Raw genomic sequence first — 15,657 nt, 5'->3', positions numbered from 1 at the left:
GAAATTTGACTCTGAGTGGCAAATACTCCACGTATGCAGCTGGATTCTGTTAAATTGCCAGGTGACATCTGCCTCAGGGAGATATTTTTCAGACGTTGTTAGAAGCCAGGCCTGGAGCAGGAGAGAAATCAGCCACCAGCTGAGAAACCTCCTTCCCGAGCCGGCCTTTATTCTGGGATCGTGTCTTTGTCTGCGTGGGCATCTATAACAACATGGCATAGACTGGAATTTATTTAAACAGAAATGTATTTCTCTCAGTTCTAGAGGCTGGGAAATGTGATTATGGCCTGTGCCAATGTGCAGTCTAGTGAGGACTCCACCCCTGAGTCACAGATGGCACTTTTCCACGATGTCCTTGTTGTGGGGTCGAACCCTGGGTTCAAAATAAGACCACTGGAGGCTGATGATTTATTAAAAAAAGCAGGCAAGAATTTATTGAACTGGCCAGGGCAGCCGCAAGAGCACCACACGCAGGCGGACCCTACACGACTGTGCCGCTTTAGGGGCAGGTAGTTATTTTTAAAGGTTCTGAGAAGGAAAACCCCCATTCTACAACAAACTGTTGTTTGGAATTTTCTGCTATTCTTCCTAGATAAAATGTTGCTTTCTAGTTTGCTGTAGCCCATTTGAAGAATGATGAAGATAAACTTAGCTGCCTGACCTTGTAGGCCAGAGACCAGATATGCCCACAATGTCAATACCATGCCAGGTGCACTTTTTTAAATTGGGATAGAACAGCATTGTTTTTCAAGGCCAGCATCGAGATAACCACTAAGTGCACATAGGGCTGGCTCTTTAATAAAAAAAAGGAAGTTCTACCTGTAACCTTGCTTAGAATTTGAATTCATCCTATTTCAGTCCTCACATGGTAGAAGGTGCTAGGCGGTCTCTGGAGTCCCTTTTATAAGGGCACTAACTTTATTTACTCTCACCTCCCAAAGGCCCTTGGGGATTCGGTTTGAACATATGAATTTTAGGGACATGCAAACATTCAGATCATAGTGTTATAGAAAACCAGAGAAGAACCAAGCAATACTTATAGAGATGAAGTTACATTTATTATTATTATTAATAATAATAATAATAATAATTATTATTATTATTATTACTATTACTACGTGTGGGCCCAGAGGAAAATGTCTCTCAAATTCTGGGCCCCAACATGGAGGAATTTTCCCTATTTATATGTTCTCACCTTCTTTGTCTCCCAAATATGGGGTGTTTCCGGCCTTCTTTGCAAGTTCTTAAAGAGCCCCTATATGCTGGGGCCTTGAGACCTCAAACCAGAGGCCTGGCCTGGTGCCAGCACTGATAACTTCGTCCGGGGAAGGTTTAATGGCCTCTCTGAAGTGGGAGTAGTCTTATTTTCCTTATTATTTAAGCAGGCATTTACAGAAACCAAAGAGCAGGGTTAAAATTTCAAACAGTTTTTATATATTGATAAGATAGATGCTTCAATAGCTGATTACTTCGTTTCATCAAGGTTGCAAAGGCAGGCAGGCTTCCCGCAGGTGAGAGGCGGGGAGGAGAGGTGGAGATGGCATTGCAAATGGGCTTGGGGTTCAAACCCCGGCAGCTCTCCTCACTAGCTGTCTCCTTGGGCAGGTTACTTTAATTCTGTACCTTGGTTTCCTCAGCTATAAAATGAGGAAACAATGATATGGACCACATAGTATTGTGGTTATGATTAATGAGCTTTCACGAAGAACTTCCAACAGCGTCTGACCAATGCCAAGTACCATGTGAGCTTTTATTGTTATTCTCATCTGCGAAGGGCCTGGCAGGCACTTCCTCAGGCATGGGAGAGAGCTGCCTTAAAAATCCTACGAACTATGCGTCATTACCCACATTTTGTGGTTCTGGTTATGTGGCTTGCTCAGAGTTATACTGCTAATCAGCGATGAAGAGGAGCATCTAACTGAGACCCCAATACCACAACCTGGGCTCTTTGCAAACGATGGAATATTGGCAATTTTATACATTGGACGTGAGACCAAATCGGCTCATTGTATTCAGAGCTCTGGGCTAAATATCTAGAGCAAAATACCTTGCCTTTTGCAGTTTGAGTGATTTGTAAATTAGGGTGTATTTTAATTCTAGAGAATGTTGGAAGGCTAAATGATTCCCCCTAAAAAGCGGTGATCTATCTCCCAAAGAAAGTTCATGAGAAAGAATGTATTTTTCTGTTAAAGCTGGAAGCTCTCTTTTGAGTAAAAAGTCACCAGTTTGAAATACCTATCTAAGCTATCTCTATGTGCTTTGTATTTAAAATATTAAGGAAAATAAGTGTGGGCAAGAAATTGTAGATGTAATATACAGTATTTGAAAAAATCCCGTGTCGATGGAAAGAATGCTGACTCAGCCGATCTAGTTTCTGGCCTCGAGTCAGCCCCCAGTAGCTAAACCGCTTCTTCCTCGTGGGGAAATGAGTGGGTTGAACTAGACGACCTTTTCATCTAATTGTGCTGTTTCTTTCCACATCAGGGGGTGTGCTCTTTTACATTCTGTTTAGTGGTTCTCAATGTTGGGGAGTGCCAGGAATTTGGGGAGTTCCGAGAATATAAAATACAGATAAAAAGTGGCAACATATTTATTTAACCAAGAAAGGATTAATGTCCTCAATCTTTAAAAAGATATTTAAAAATTATTAAAAAAATATGATTACCTTGCTAGAACAGATGGATTACAAAAGAAAAAAGTGAAAATAGTCAATGAAAAGATGAATTGTAATTTTCACTAGACATAAATGAAATGCAAGTGAAAACAGATCAGATGGGCAAATATTATACCCATTGGTTGTTGGTAGTATGATCAAATGAAAACTCTTGTACATGGCTTATGGAATATAAATTGGTCCAACATTTTGATCTTTTTGATCCAGTAATTGCACTCATATCTATTTGTACTAAAGAAGTAATTTATATTTATGCAAAGTTATTTTTAAAATATTTGCTCATTACTAATATGGTAAAAATTACAAACAATTTAAATGTCCAACAGTAGGCAATTGGTTAAATAAAAAATGCTACATTCATATTATCCAGTCATTAAAATTATATTTGATGAATCTTAATGACATAGGAAATATTTATGAGATCAATGTTAAATAAAAAAGCAAAGTGCCAAACATATATAAAGTATGGTATTAGCTTTGAAAAAAATAACGCACTGAAAAAAAGAAACAGGAAAAGGTACACAAATATCTTACCACTTTCGGTTCTTGGTGGTGGTTGGTTTTTCGCTTTAGCACCTTTTGATAGTTCTGTGTCTTCAAAATGTTCTCTAATGTGTATGTGCTATTTTTATAATCAGGACAACAGGGTGCATAGAAATAGTCCAGAGAAACGACGAGAGACATTAGCCAGAGTGGGGGGGGTCGTCTTCAGTCTCATTTCAGCCAATAGGAGAGGGCGTGCCGCTCCCCACGGTGGCTTGAGCGTGTGCAGTGGATGATGATGGGGTGGTGGTTCTGGCCTGGGGGTGGGGCGGGGCGGAGAGTTGGGGAGCCCCTGGGGTGTGGTGGAGGTCCACCCAGACGTCAGGCGGATTTCATGGTTTCACAGTCAGTAAAGATCAGGCAGGGAGCTGCTTTCAGTCTCAGCAGAAACTCCCCACGGCCCCCGCCGCGTCAGACAGAAAGGCCTGCGGGCCAGAGGGTCTTTCTCGCTCTCAGGGTTACTTTGATTTGTGATCTGGTCTTGGGTGTGTAATACATTTTCACTCCTGAGTTTCTTTTCTTTTAAGTTATTTTCATTATGACTTTTTGCTCTTTTGCAAAAAGCTAATTCTGCAGAATTGGGGCAAAGAGGGCCAAGAGAAATTAGTGGGGGTATAATTATACCGGCCAGGAAGTTAAGGATGTAGGTAATTTCAAGAGTATCCTTTACACCTTTTATTTTTTTTTTTAATTTTTAATTTTTTAATTTTATTGTTTAAAGTATTATAAATTATATATATAAAGAGAGAGAGAGATGGGTGGGGGAGACAGAAAGAGATAGAGAGAGAGAGAATTATGACTGGCCAGTGTGGTCCCTGGGCTCTTCTGTACTCAGGAAAACCTAGCTGAGCAGGTGTGGCCCCCCTGAGGTCCTGGAGGGCAGGCACATCTTTGCCCCTGTGCCTCACAAAACCATGCACTGTGATCCCAGGGCTGTGGCTAGAGGGGGATGGGGGATGGGGGAGGATTCTGGCTTTTCTCTCTCTCTCTCTCTCTCTCTCTCTCTCTCTCTCTCTCTATATATATATATATATATATATATATATATATATATATATATATTACACACACACACACACACACACACACACACACATTAGAGGTCCGGTGCATGAATTTGTGCATGTGCATGGGTTGGGTCCGGCCATCCTGGCCAGAGGAAGGGGACATGGGTGGTTGGCCGGCCTGATTGCTGGTAGAACTCCTGGTTGAGGGGATAATTTGCATATTAGCCTTTTATTATATAGGATATATACTGAGCGGCCAGGTTATTATGTGTTCACAGAATGACCCATTGGCCCTGTAATGCCACGTTTGTGAATATGTTCCCTAAGAAAACGGTCCATATATGGCTTGGGTGTGTGTGTATATAAAATGGCACAGTTGTTCATTATGATGAAATACCAGAGCCAGCTCAAAGACGCTGCTAGCAGTGGGGAATAGGCGGTGCAACTGTGAATATTTGAAACAACGGAAAGCTATTTGTCTAAAGCCTGGCAAGCGTGTAGACTATGTTGAAACTAATTTTTAAAAAATCTGAAGATGTGTTTAGAAGATGTAGACAAGTGTATATTTATTAGAGAATAAAAACTGAGCAAGAGTTTGGAGTAATAACATTTAGAGATGGTTATTCTTTTTAATGTTCAGTTGCCTGGCATGATGATTCTCTTTCCTGGGGAGAAAAAGAAAAAAATGAAGCCCCCGGTCCCCTTGCCAGACGGGGGCTCCCTGGGTTCGCCATCCCCAGCAAGGCCCGCTCCTGCTGTGGTGCTCCTGCTGGGCTGTGCAGGGGTCGCTGATGGCGGAGATGAGCTGCTGAGGAGCATGCGATTTCCTAACCATCTAAATGCATTAGGTTTATGACAGGATCACCTAAAATATATATTTTTATTGATTTCAGAGAGAGGAAGGGAGAAAGACAGAAACATTAATGGTGAGAATCATTGATTGGCTGCCTCCTGCATGCCCCCCACCCCCCCAATAGGGATCAAGCCTGCAACTTGGGCATGTGCCCTTGACTGGAATCGAACCCAGGACTCTTCAGTCTGAAGGCTGATGCTCTAGCCATTCAGCCTGACCCGGTTAGAGCAGAATCACTTTCCTTAATGAATTGACTGCTGCCAGTGCAGGTCCTATGCCCAACGTGCTTTGGAGGAGCATGCATTTAGATGTATTCTCTATACTGGACAGGCCACCCACGGCCAATGGCTGCCATGGGCTCATATATATTTTTAAAAATATTTCTTTATTTTCATTTAAGATCAAACGAATCTTAAATTTAAAGGACCACATTTACTTTATTTTTTATTGGGGTGACATCCTATATAATAAAAGGGTAATATGCAAATCAACTTAATGGCTGAAGGACCAGTCACTATGATGTGCACTGACCACCAGGGGGAAGATGATGCTCAATGCAGGAGCTGTCCCCTGGTGGTCAGTGCGTTCCCACAGGAGTGCCTCTCAGCTAGAAGCCAGGTGAGCTCACTGGCTGTGGCAGGAGCCTCTTCCATCCCCAAGTCAGCGCGAAGGAGCAGTGAGCAGGCGGGCGGTAAGGAGTGACTGGTATCTCACTGTAGTTTTGACTTGCGTTTCCATAATGGCTAGTGAAGTTCAGCATCTTTTCATATATCTGTTGGTCATTTGTATATCATCTTGGGAGAAGTGTCTTTTTAGGTACTCCGCCCAATTTTAAATTGGATTGTTTGTTTGTTTGGTGTTGTATGAGTTTTTAAAACTATCTTTTGGATAGAAATCTCTTGTCAAAGCTGTTTGCAAATATCTTCTCCCATTTGGTTGGTTGCCTTTTTGTTTTGTTGGTGGTTTCTTTTGCTGTGCAGAAGCTTTCTAGTTTGATGTAGTCCTATTCATTTATTTTTGCCTTTACCTCTCTTGTTTTTTGGGTCAAATTCATAAAGCCTTATCTAAGACCAAGGTCTATAAGCTTAGTACCTATGATTACGTCTATATAATTTTTTGTTTTAGGTCATACATTTAGGTCTTTGATCCATTTTGAACTAATTTTTACATGTGGGGACAAACCACAGGTTCATACTTTTTTAAAAAAATAAATATATTTTATTGATTTTTTACAGAGAGGAGGAGAGAGGGATAGAGAGTTAGAAACATCAATGAAAGAGAATCATCAATCAGCTGCCTCTTGCACACCCCTTACTGGGGAATGTGCCTGCAACCAAGGTACATGCCCTTGACCGGAATCGAACCTGGGACCTTTCAGTCCGCAGGCCAATGCTCTATCCATTGAGCCAAACTGGTTTCAGCATGGGTTCATACTTTTGAAAAAAGAAAACAGCCGAGGATTCCATCAGCATTATGAAGTAAGCCACCTCATAAAGTCCAAATAACTTAAAAACTACTATCATAATTTTTTGGTTAGTAATAGTCATAATTTCACCTTAGTTTTATACTGTGCTCTATTGTTCTGAAGAGGCTTTCTAACCTAACAAATAAGAGAGTATTTCCAAATGTACAAAGTCTTGTGAGAGTCCAAGCACAAATTATTGCATTTGTTATATATTTCCACGGAGGAAGGTGGGTAGATCTAATTCCATCTTCACAGATAAGGGATAAACACAAGAGGACCAACATTTCAGCAGAGTGCGATGATGATGATGGTATGAAGAGTGGGGGTTCGTATGGCCACACAGAGGGGGCACCTGGTCTACCAGTGGGTTAGGTGATCAAAGAAGATTTTTTGAGAAGAGATGAGAGTTGGGGGGTGGTGAGTGAAGGGCAGGTCTTTCCAGACAAACAGAGAGGCACAGAGTGTATCTGAAGAAAGAGGGATAGTAAAGAGTGGGTATCTGTTAGTTTGGATGAGAATTGAGGGTTTCCTACTGGACAGCCCTCAGAGCTCCAGCAGATGAAATGGATGAGAATTCATCCCTAAGCCCTCCTGTCCTCTGCCTCTGGGCCTTCACTATACCTCTGCCTTTGCAAGATGAAGCTCTTTTCTGTCCTCTCTCTGTGTGTGAACCACAGGGGCCTGTGCAAGGCACCCTTTCTGTGAAAACGGCGAAAAGAGGAGAAAGAGACGAGAAATCAAGTTATTGAGACCTGAGAGGTGCCGGGGATGGGAGGTTCCTAAATTGCAGTCGGCTTTAAGTCCTACAAGGGTTGCTCATGGCGCTATCTGAAGTCACTCTCCGTAATTCTTGTTTTGAGAGACACATGATTGAGGCATCCCTCCAGGTAGCCACTTGTGAAATATCACTGAAATCCTGCTTCTGTTTCTCACGTGGTAACAACCCCTTTAGGAGAAATCCCGCTGAACTCAAGCTCATTCGCCTTCCACACTGATGATGCGGCCCAGGGCGGCTCTATCTCGGGCACATGTGACACACCGTCTGAAGATGGTCTGTCATGTCTATATAGGGTATCGCTCTAGCCTGGACCGGAGCTCCTCCCCTGCCCTCCTCTCCCAGCTCCATATTTAGCATCTGCTAAAGGCTACGCATGTCATCATATAGCTCTTCTGTGCTCCTGCTACGGAATCATGCAGAGATTTGTTCTTATAGCCACTGTGGCAGGCAATAAAGGTTTCTCCTCTGGCTTTAGTTTCAATTGAACCACAGGGAAAGCTGGTCTTATTCAACCACTTTACTGTTTGGGAAACTGAGGCCCAGAGAGCTGACTTGATGAGCCTCTGAGTGCCAGATGGGCTGGGGGGGTGAAGGTCACTTGACTGAACAGAGTCTTTTTCTCCTGTCTGACTCTTTGGAGCTCTCTAGATGGCAAAGCTCAGACAGAATTTCTTTGTTTATGTATAGATATATTTTTATACTATAAAGATACCTTCCTTTTTTTGTAGTCATAACTGGATATAAGATATACAGAGTATCTTTTGCAGGAAAAATACTCTTTAGAGCTACTTCAAAGTTCCCACTTATTAATAATGATCACTATGTTTATTTTATTATTTTAAAAAATATATATTTTATTGATTTTTTACAGAGAGGAAGAGAGAGGGACAGACAGTTAGAAACATCGATGAGAGAGAAACACCGATCAGCTGCCTCCTGCACACTCCCCACTGGGGATGTGCCCACAACCATTGACTGGAATCGAACCCGAGACCTTTCAGTCCGCAGGCCGACACTCTATCCACTGAGCCAACCGGTTTCGGCAATTATCACTATGTTTAGTAATTATTATCTAACAGTGATATTAATAAGGAATACTTGTTGTGTGTTTGCTATGTGTTGACTATGTACATATAGTATGTTTACATTATGCACTATGCTAAGGAATTTATACATCTAAGCACATAATACTCTCAGCAACTGGTGATGTTGGTGCTATTACATTGATTTTACAGAGGAGGGAAACTGAGGCTGAGGTGGGTTAAGAATGTCCCTTAAGGCTGTCACACAAGTCGTTTGGGCAGCCCAGATTCAACACCAGATCTACCCGACTTCAGAGCCCGTGTTCTTAACAATGTTGCCTCGTCAACTTCTTTTTGCAGATATTTAGTCAGGAAATTTGGCTTTTACTGAACCTCATTAGAGAGATTTTATTTGATAACCAAAAGTCTGGCGCATGTCCATTTTTCCTAGTTCTGGTCCTGCTACATCGGGATCAGAATAAAGCTTAAAAAATGTCTTAACAGGTCTTAGATTTAACTAGGTAACAGTGTATGTGCGTGTGTGTGTGTGTGTGTGTGTGTGTGTGTGTGTAAAATGTATTTAAGTCATCAGTAAGTCTAAGGATCTGAGGTTTGAGACCGATGGAGCCCAAGGAGACTTTGCTCCAAGGTCTGGAGACAAAGACGTCCAGGACCATCCTGCATGACAGTGACCCACGATGGTCTTTAGATAGAATCAGCTGAACCTTGGACACCCTGGCCCTGTGCCATGGACACTCGGTGTTTGGTATTTTAAATAAATAGTAGTGCAAATTGGTAACATGATGGCTCTCTATAGATCCCAGATGCCAGGTGCTGTGCTGAGCCAGACTCTCCACATGCTGAATTCTTACAATAGTTACATGAAAAAGGCACTTTCTTCTTCTCATTTTCTATGAAAAACAAAACAAAACAAAAAACAAGACTCAGAGAGGTTAAGTAACTTAACCTCTTAAGTTAAGTAACTTAACTTAATCAAGAATTTATTTGATCTTTTCATGAAACTCAGCTTTTGTGTGGTTAAAAAAAAGTGAATACATGAAAATCATGAGTTATTTGATTAGCTCATTTGCAAAGGCTATTTTATCTAATTAAACCAACAGAGACCGGGGGTTGGCAAGGATAAAAATGTATTGGAGCCGAAACCGGTTTGGCTCAGTGGATAGAGCGTCGGCCTGGGGGCTGAAGGGTCCCGGGTTCGATTCCAGTCAAGGGCATGTACCTTGGTTGCGGGCACATCCCCAGTGGGGGGTGTGCAAGAGGCAACTGATCGATGATTCTCTCTCATCGATGTTTCTAACTCTCTGTTCCTCTCTCTTCCTCTTTGTGAAAAATCAATTAAAAAATATATTTTAAAGAAAATGTCTTGGAGGTGGATGGCAGGATTTAGAGGAGTGACCTTTAAAAGCTGAAGCAGACCTGGAGGTTGGCTTTACATTGCTTTGCATGTGACATGTCAGGAAGATCCCAGGCAGGGGAGTTTGTAAGCCTGGATTGTATTCATAAGCTGTACTTTGGATTTCGGTCTGAAAGACCTTTCCTTTGTCTGAGGCAGGGCTGGCCTTGTGATGATGTCCCTTGGCAAATAGGTCACTGTCTCCACTGCTGGTCTCATCATCGGGGTCTCGCTCACCTGCAGTGGATGAGGATTTATTTGATCTTTTCATGAAATTCAGATTCTGTCTTATTTTATGCAGTCTTGTTGAAGTGACAGGCACTGAATGTGATTACTTTTAAGCAAGTTATTTTGTTTAACCAGGGGCCTATCAGAGTTCTGATATAGAGGTAGCTATCCAACAATGTTGAAAGCAATGCACTTGTGTGCATATAAGCATAACCCGTGGACACACGATGGGGTGGTGAGGGCTTGGGGTTGGGATGGGGGCACGAACTGGCTGGAAGAGTTTAATCGGGGAAAAAGGAGGACCTATGTAATACTTTCAACAATAAAGTTAAAACACACACACACACACACACACACACACACACACACACACGCCCCACAAAAAACAACACACCACATTGAGAGAAAGAAATAATTTAACCCTCACATCTCTGAGGAGCAGCTCCTAAATTGATCATAACCGTGTAGATGTGCAAAACGAGGCTCGGAGACCAAGCAGTGGCTGCTCCAAGCCATGTTGCTGTGTAAGTGATGAAGTCTGAGCTCAGATGCAGACACGCAAGGACAGTGCCCTTTCCATTAGAACAGTAGCCACTTTTTTGGAGGGAAAAAAACAAAAAACTCAAGGGGGAAAAAAAACACAGCAAATTTTTAGAGTTCTGGTCATTTCTTTTCTCTGACCTCAACACACATTCCCACATAAACCAAGGACTGGCTGGTTAATCCATCAATGAAAGGAAGTGCTGGTGATGCGGCGGCCCATTACTGGCCTCTCCCTGCAGTTCCCGAAGCGGCTGGGATCCATTAGAAACTGAAGCGGGAGAGCACTGCCAGCTGCCTTCCCTGCTTCTTGGGGCGGAAGCCAGAGAGAGAGAGAGAGAGAGAGAGAGAGAGAGAGAGAGAGAGAGAGAGAGAGAGAGAGAGAGAGAGAGAGGAGAGAGAGGGAGAGAGCTGTTTGAAAACGGCTCATTCACACACCAGGTTGCTATCGAGGTCTTTTTCATGTTATGATCAGAGCAGTTGCTGGTGTGTTTTTTTTTTTTAATCACTAGGCTGATTTTTCGAGATAAAATCAGCTTCTGCTTCTTGACTGGGTGGAGTTGCGGGTGCATGAGCTGGGGGATAAGCAGACCCAAGCCCTCTTTGCTGGGGAAGAGTGGGTTAGGCGAGTCGGGGAGGGCAGCTCACTGAGGTGGGCCCCATGTTTAACCCGCTCGCCAGGGAGCAAGGGCCCAGTCTCATCCAAAAAGGAAAAAAGAAAGACTCAATGTTCCCTCTTCTCTTTCTGTTCCAGCTGAAGACCAGACTTTGGGGCTTTTCGAAGTAGACTGAGGTCTCTCTCGGGTGCATGGAGAGAAGTAGCGTTCTGCAGGTTGCTGTTGGAGACCCTGGGACCACAGACCCATCCGGTGTTTATTCCCTGCGTTGAATGGCATTGGCTTCGGCCATCCAAGGGTTCTGAACACGTAACGAGGGATCCAAGCTGGGAAGATGCTGAGCTCCATCAAGTGTGTGCTGGTGGGGGACTCCGCCGTGGGGAAGACCTCCCTGTTGGTGCGGTTCACCTCCGAGACCTTCCCAGAGGCCTACAAGCCCACGGTGTACGAGAACACTGGCGTGGACGTCTTCATGGACGGCATGCAGATCAGCCTGGGCCTCTGGGACACCGCCGGCAACGACGCCTTCAAAAGCATCCGCCCCCTGTCCTACCAGCAGGCCGACGTGGTGCTGATGTGCTACTCCGTGGCCAACCACAACTCTTTCCTGAACCTGAAGAACAAGTGGATTGGCGAGATCAGGAGCCACTTGCCCTGTACTCCCGTGCTGGTGGTGGCCACCCAGACGGACCAGCGGGAGGTGGGGACCCACAGGGCCGCCTGCATCAGTGCCATTGATGGGAAGCGACTAGCCCAGGACGTGAGAGCTAAAGGCTACCTGGAGTGCTCGGCCCTGAGCAACCGGGGGGTCCAGCAGGTGTTTGAGTGTGCCGTCCGGACTGCCGTCAACCAGGCCAGGAGACGCAACAGGAGGAAGCTCTTCTCCATTAATGAGTGCAAGATCTTCTAACCCCCAAGAGACTTCACCCAACGTGCATTTACTCACCCACCTCAAAGACTAATGGGCACAGGGAGAGCCAACAGCAAGGGTTGGTGCTCTTCCTGGGTACATCCTGGGCAGTGTGTGCTTTGAGATATGGTTTGTTGATGGGACTTGGTCGCTGGTGGTTTTATTAAGTACACTCTGCAAACGGACTCCTTGTCCTGGCCAACGAGGCAGTCTCTTGAGAAGCTGGAACGAATATTCTATCTCTAGTTAAGAAACTAAAAAGGTCCCCATAATTTTGGACAGGGAAGTGAGTTTTCCAAAGAATTCTATATTTAAAGACAGGTTTTATTTAAATGGTAACCAAGTGTAGAGCTCTTGTACATAATTAGTTTTCATGCTTGGGAAGTCTTTTCCTACAGACTCACAAACACACTCCGGTGTATGTGTGTGTGTGACATGACCTTACAGGACTCCGCCATGTGTTCGGGGTGTTATTTTCACCTGAAGTAGTAACTTTTGTTGAAGCCACTTGCCTACCTGATTTTACTAGGTGATCAGATTTTAAAAGGACTGCCAGCCAATCCTAGCTATTCATTCTCCGCCCAGCTGTTAGCCAATTTGTGCATAAAATACATTCGATAACATATGCTACTTTAATACTGCCTAACGAGTTTAACAGTTACCCGTCTGTTTTCCTGTAATTATATGTAAAAAAGCGTTTCTTATTTATGGTACTACCTTTCACTCAATGAACTCCCATGATGCACTAAGTATTCTCTTTCATTTACCAAAACAGATGAAAGGAAAACCGTTTGGGGAGGGAATCTGACTGCCTCCAAGTAATGGCAGCAGAGCTCAGAACAGAATTTAAACATCTCCTTTTCCTTTGGGAACTGCTGTACTCTGCCTGGGTTTTCCGACACTGGCCCACCCTGGCTGCAGGCCTTATGAGTGAGAGCAGGCTCGGCGTTCTGCATGCTGGTAATCTGGGGAATTGGTTACTTGAGCTCTTAACTGACCTGGAAGGGCAACTATAATTTATTAATTTTAGGATGTAATCAGAGTAATGATTAAGGTGTCTATGTATATATGTGTGTGTGTATAAGGGAACACAGGTACAACTTCTAGCTTTTACTATTTCATCCATGTGAAGCACCAGAGTTAAAACAAAAACCAAAGACAAAACAAAAGCCCCACAAATTCCAAGCACAGGGAACAGGAAAACTGTATAGCCAATTTTCAGATAAAATCTTATCAGGGAAAATATTGAATGATGACTCCGCCTTAAACCTCATTCTATCTAAAAAGCTTCAAAACAATGGTATCAATCATCTGTTAATGTTGAGAACAGAGACCATGTAACTCAAGGAAGAAATTGCAAATGCTGGCACCGGGTACCTCATTCACTCACCTAACCCAATAAAACTCAGAACCACTCTGTACCACGTTTGTTAAAGTACATCGTTGTTATGTTATAATGTGGCCATTAGATACAAATGGTAAGGCACTTGGCATAAATGACTATGATTAAACTTAGGTTGACATAAACCAAGCCAATTGTTGAGTTTCCTTATGTGGTCAGGTCTTGATAGCTATAATTCGTGTGAAAATCAAATGTATGCTCATCAACACTTTTCTCTCTCATCCACATCCAGTAAAAGGCCTGGAAGCTGGATCTTAAGTCTTTGGGGCTGAGGTTCCCTCAGTTTCCGGGGCTGATGTATCTGCTTCCACCCAGCCTTCTCTAGTCCTCCAATCCCGTGGCTTGTCCTCGCCTCTGTGTCACCTGTGTCCTTTGACTTGAGACCCTTGTATCCAGCTCTCTGGATTGCACGTCCGAGGGTTGGAGGGCTTAAACCTGACCAGGCTGGGAGGCGATGGAGCTCACCTTCTTCAATACCCCTGTTGATCCTTGTCTTTTTCATCAACGGTCTTATATAACGCATACAGATTCTCCTTCAGGACCAGTCTTTTTAAAAAAATATATACATTTTATTGATTTTTTACAGAGAGGAAGGGAGAGGGATAGAGAGTCAGAAACATCGATGAGAGATAAACACCGATCAGCTGCCTCCTGCACACCCTCCACCGGGGATGTGCCCGCAACCAAAGTACATGCCCTTGACCAGAATCGAACCCGGTCTTGAGTTCACAGACCGACGCTCTATCCACTGAGCCAAACTGGTTTCGGCCAGGACCAGCCTTTAGCGGGGAGACTATTTAGCTTGTGAGCAGGAGTGACTTTGTATTCACTACTATGGGCTTTCCCCAAGCTTTTCTTCCTTTGTTGCTGAAGGGAGATGAGGGCACAGGTATCTCACGGGGGGAAGCCCAGGTCCTTGATTCACAGTGAGGGACGAGGAGGTGATTCCGTTAGGAAGGAGGAAGGGAAGGCCAGAGAGGGCATAGTCACCTGGACAGACACACCAAGGAGCCTTCTGCCTGCTGGCAGGAGCCATGCCTAAAGGTTCCCTCTGGAACCCTCACACTGAGAACAAGAATCTGTGTGTACACCTTCCTAGCGATGGGACCTGGCGGAAAATCAAGGCTCACGGGTGTCTGTCTCCCCTACCAGGCTATAAGTTCTTGAAGGCAGAGCTACCTCCCATGTGTCTCAGTGCCCCCAGGGCCAGCATAGATAAGACACTGTAGCTGAACAAACTTGTGTTGAATTAGAGAGGGGAAAGGAATTGGGCTGCTGTGTCGCAAAGCGGGTCTGGGAAGCAAGCAGACCCCGCTGGCCTTGCAGGGGTTAAGAAGTGAAAGTGGCCGAAACTGGTTTAGCTCAGTGGATAGAGCTTCAGCCTGCGGACTGAAAGGCCCAGGGTTCGATTCCGGTCAAGGGCATGTAGCTTGGTTGCGGGCACATCCCCAGTGGGGGGTGTGCAAGGGGCAGCTGATCGATGATTCTCTCTCATCGATGTTTCTAATTTTCTATCCCTCTCTCTTCCTCTCTGTAAAAAATAAATAAATAAATAAATAAAATATATATTTTTTAAAAGGTGAAATTGGTCATTTTTGTCAGAATCCATGCAATGCATGTTCTACATGAGTGCATATTTATGTTTGCCTGCCTAAGCTCAGGCTCACGTTTCTTGCACTTTAAAACTTGCATAACCTTGCTGTAGGCTAGAGCAGGTTGATTTCTTAACAATTGCAATGCTAAGTATGCTCTTAGTTTACATGAAAGAGTTGATTGGAGTGGTAGAGTTAGCCATCTTCTTCTTTTTCCCCTTTACACCAACTGCATAAATGGGCAGCAGAACCCATGGTGGTGAAATCAGGCTGAATGACGAGACGCTTGAAAGCACCCTAACCATTCCAGTTTGCCGGGCGCTTCGGGCGGGCCGGCCCTGTCTCAGCGCTCGAGTGCGCACCGTGTCAGCACGTGGCGTGTAGGCGGCCGCTCTATAATGAGCATCCCCCCTGAGGCCTGGCCCACTGGCGTGACAAGCCCAGGCCATCCAGCGGCTGAGCGGCGGCAGCAGTGGGACCGGAGCAGGTCTGTCTGTCTCCAAAGCCCTGCTCAGAGCCGCTGTGCCCCACTTCCTCCCAGAGCAGCCTGACTGCACGGCTTTGCCACATCCGACCTCATGCAGCCTGTCGGCCTCACCCCCACCAGTCAAG

At 44.4% G+C, this 15,657-nt stretch overlaps 1 protein-coding gene across 3 annotated transcripts in view; it reads left to right on the top strand.

The window, feature by feature from the left end:
- RHOH (ras homolog family member H) overlaps positions 1-14,862 on the top strand; it is a 45,160-nt gene extending 30,298 nt beyond the window's left edge. For all 3 annotated transcript variants that reach the window (XM_084901371.1, XM_084901370.1, XM_084901369.1), the window contains one exon: positions 11,279-14,862. In XM_084901371.1, the coding sequence (XP_084757497.1) occupies positions 11,476-12,051 (576 nt within the window). In that variant the 5' untranslated portion in view covers positions 11,279-11,475 and the 3' untranslated portion in view covers positions 12,052-14,862. The remainder of the gene's footprint in view (positions 1-11,278) is intronic.
- Positions 14,863-15,657: the final 795 nt, after the last annotated feature.

The sequence above is a fragment of the Pipistrellus hanaki genome (assembly GCF_964339955.1).
Source record: "Pipistrellus hanaki genome assembly, chromosome: 1".
NCBI lineage: Eukaryota > Metazoa > Chordata > Mammalia > Chiroptera > Vespertilionidae > Pipistrellus > Pipistrellus hanaki.
The sequence above is the reverse complement of the archived record's forward strand: the minus strand, read 5'-3'. Positions and strand labels throughout refer to the sequence as shown.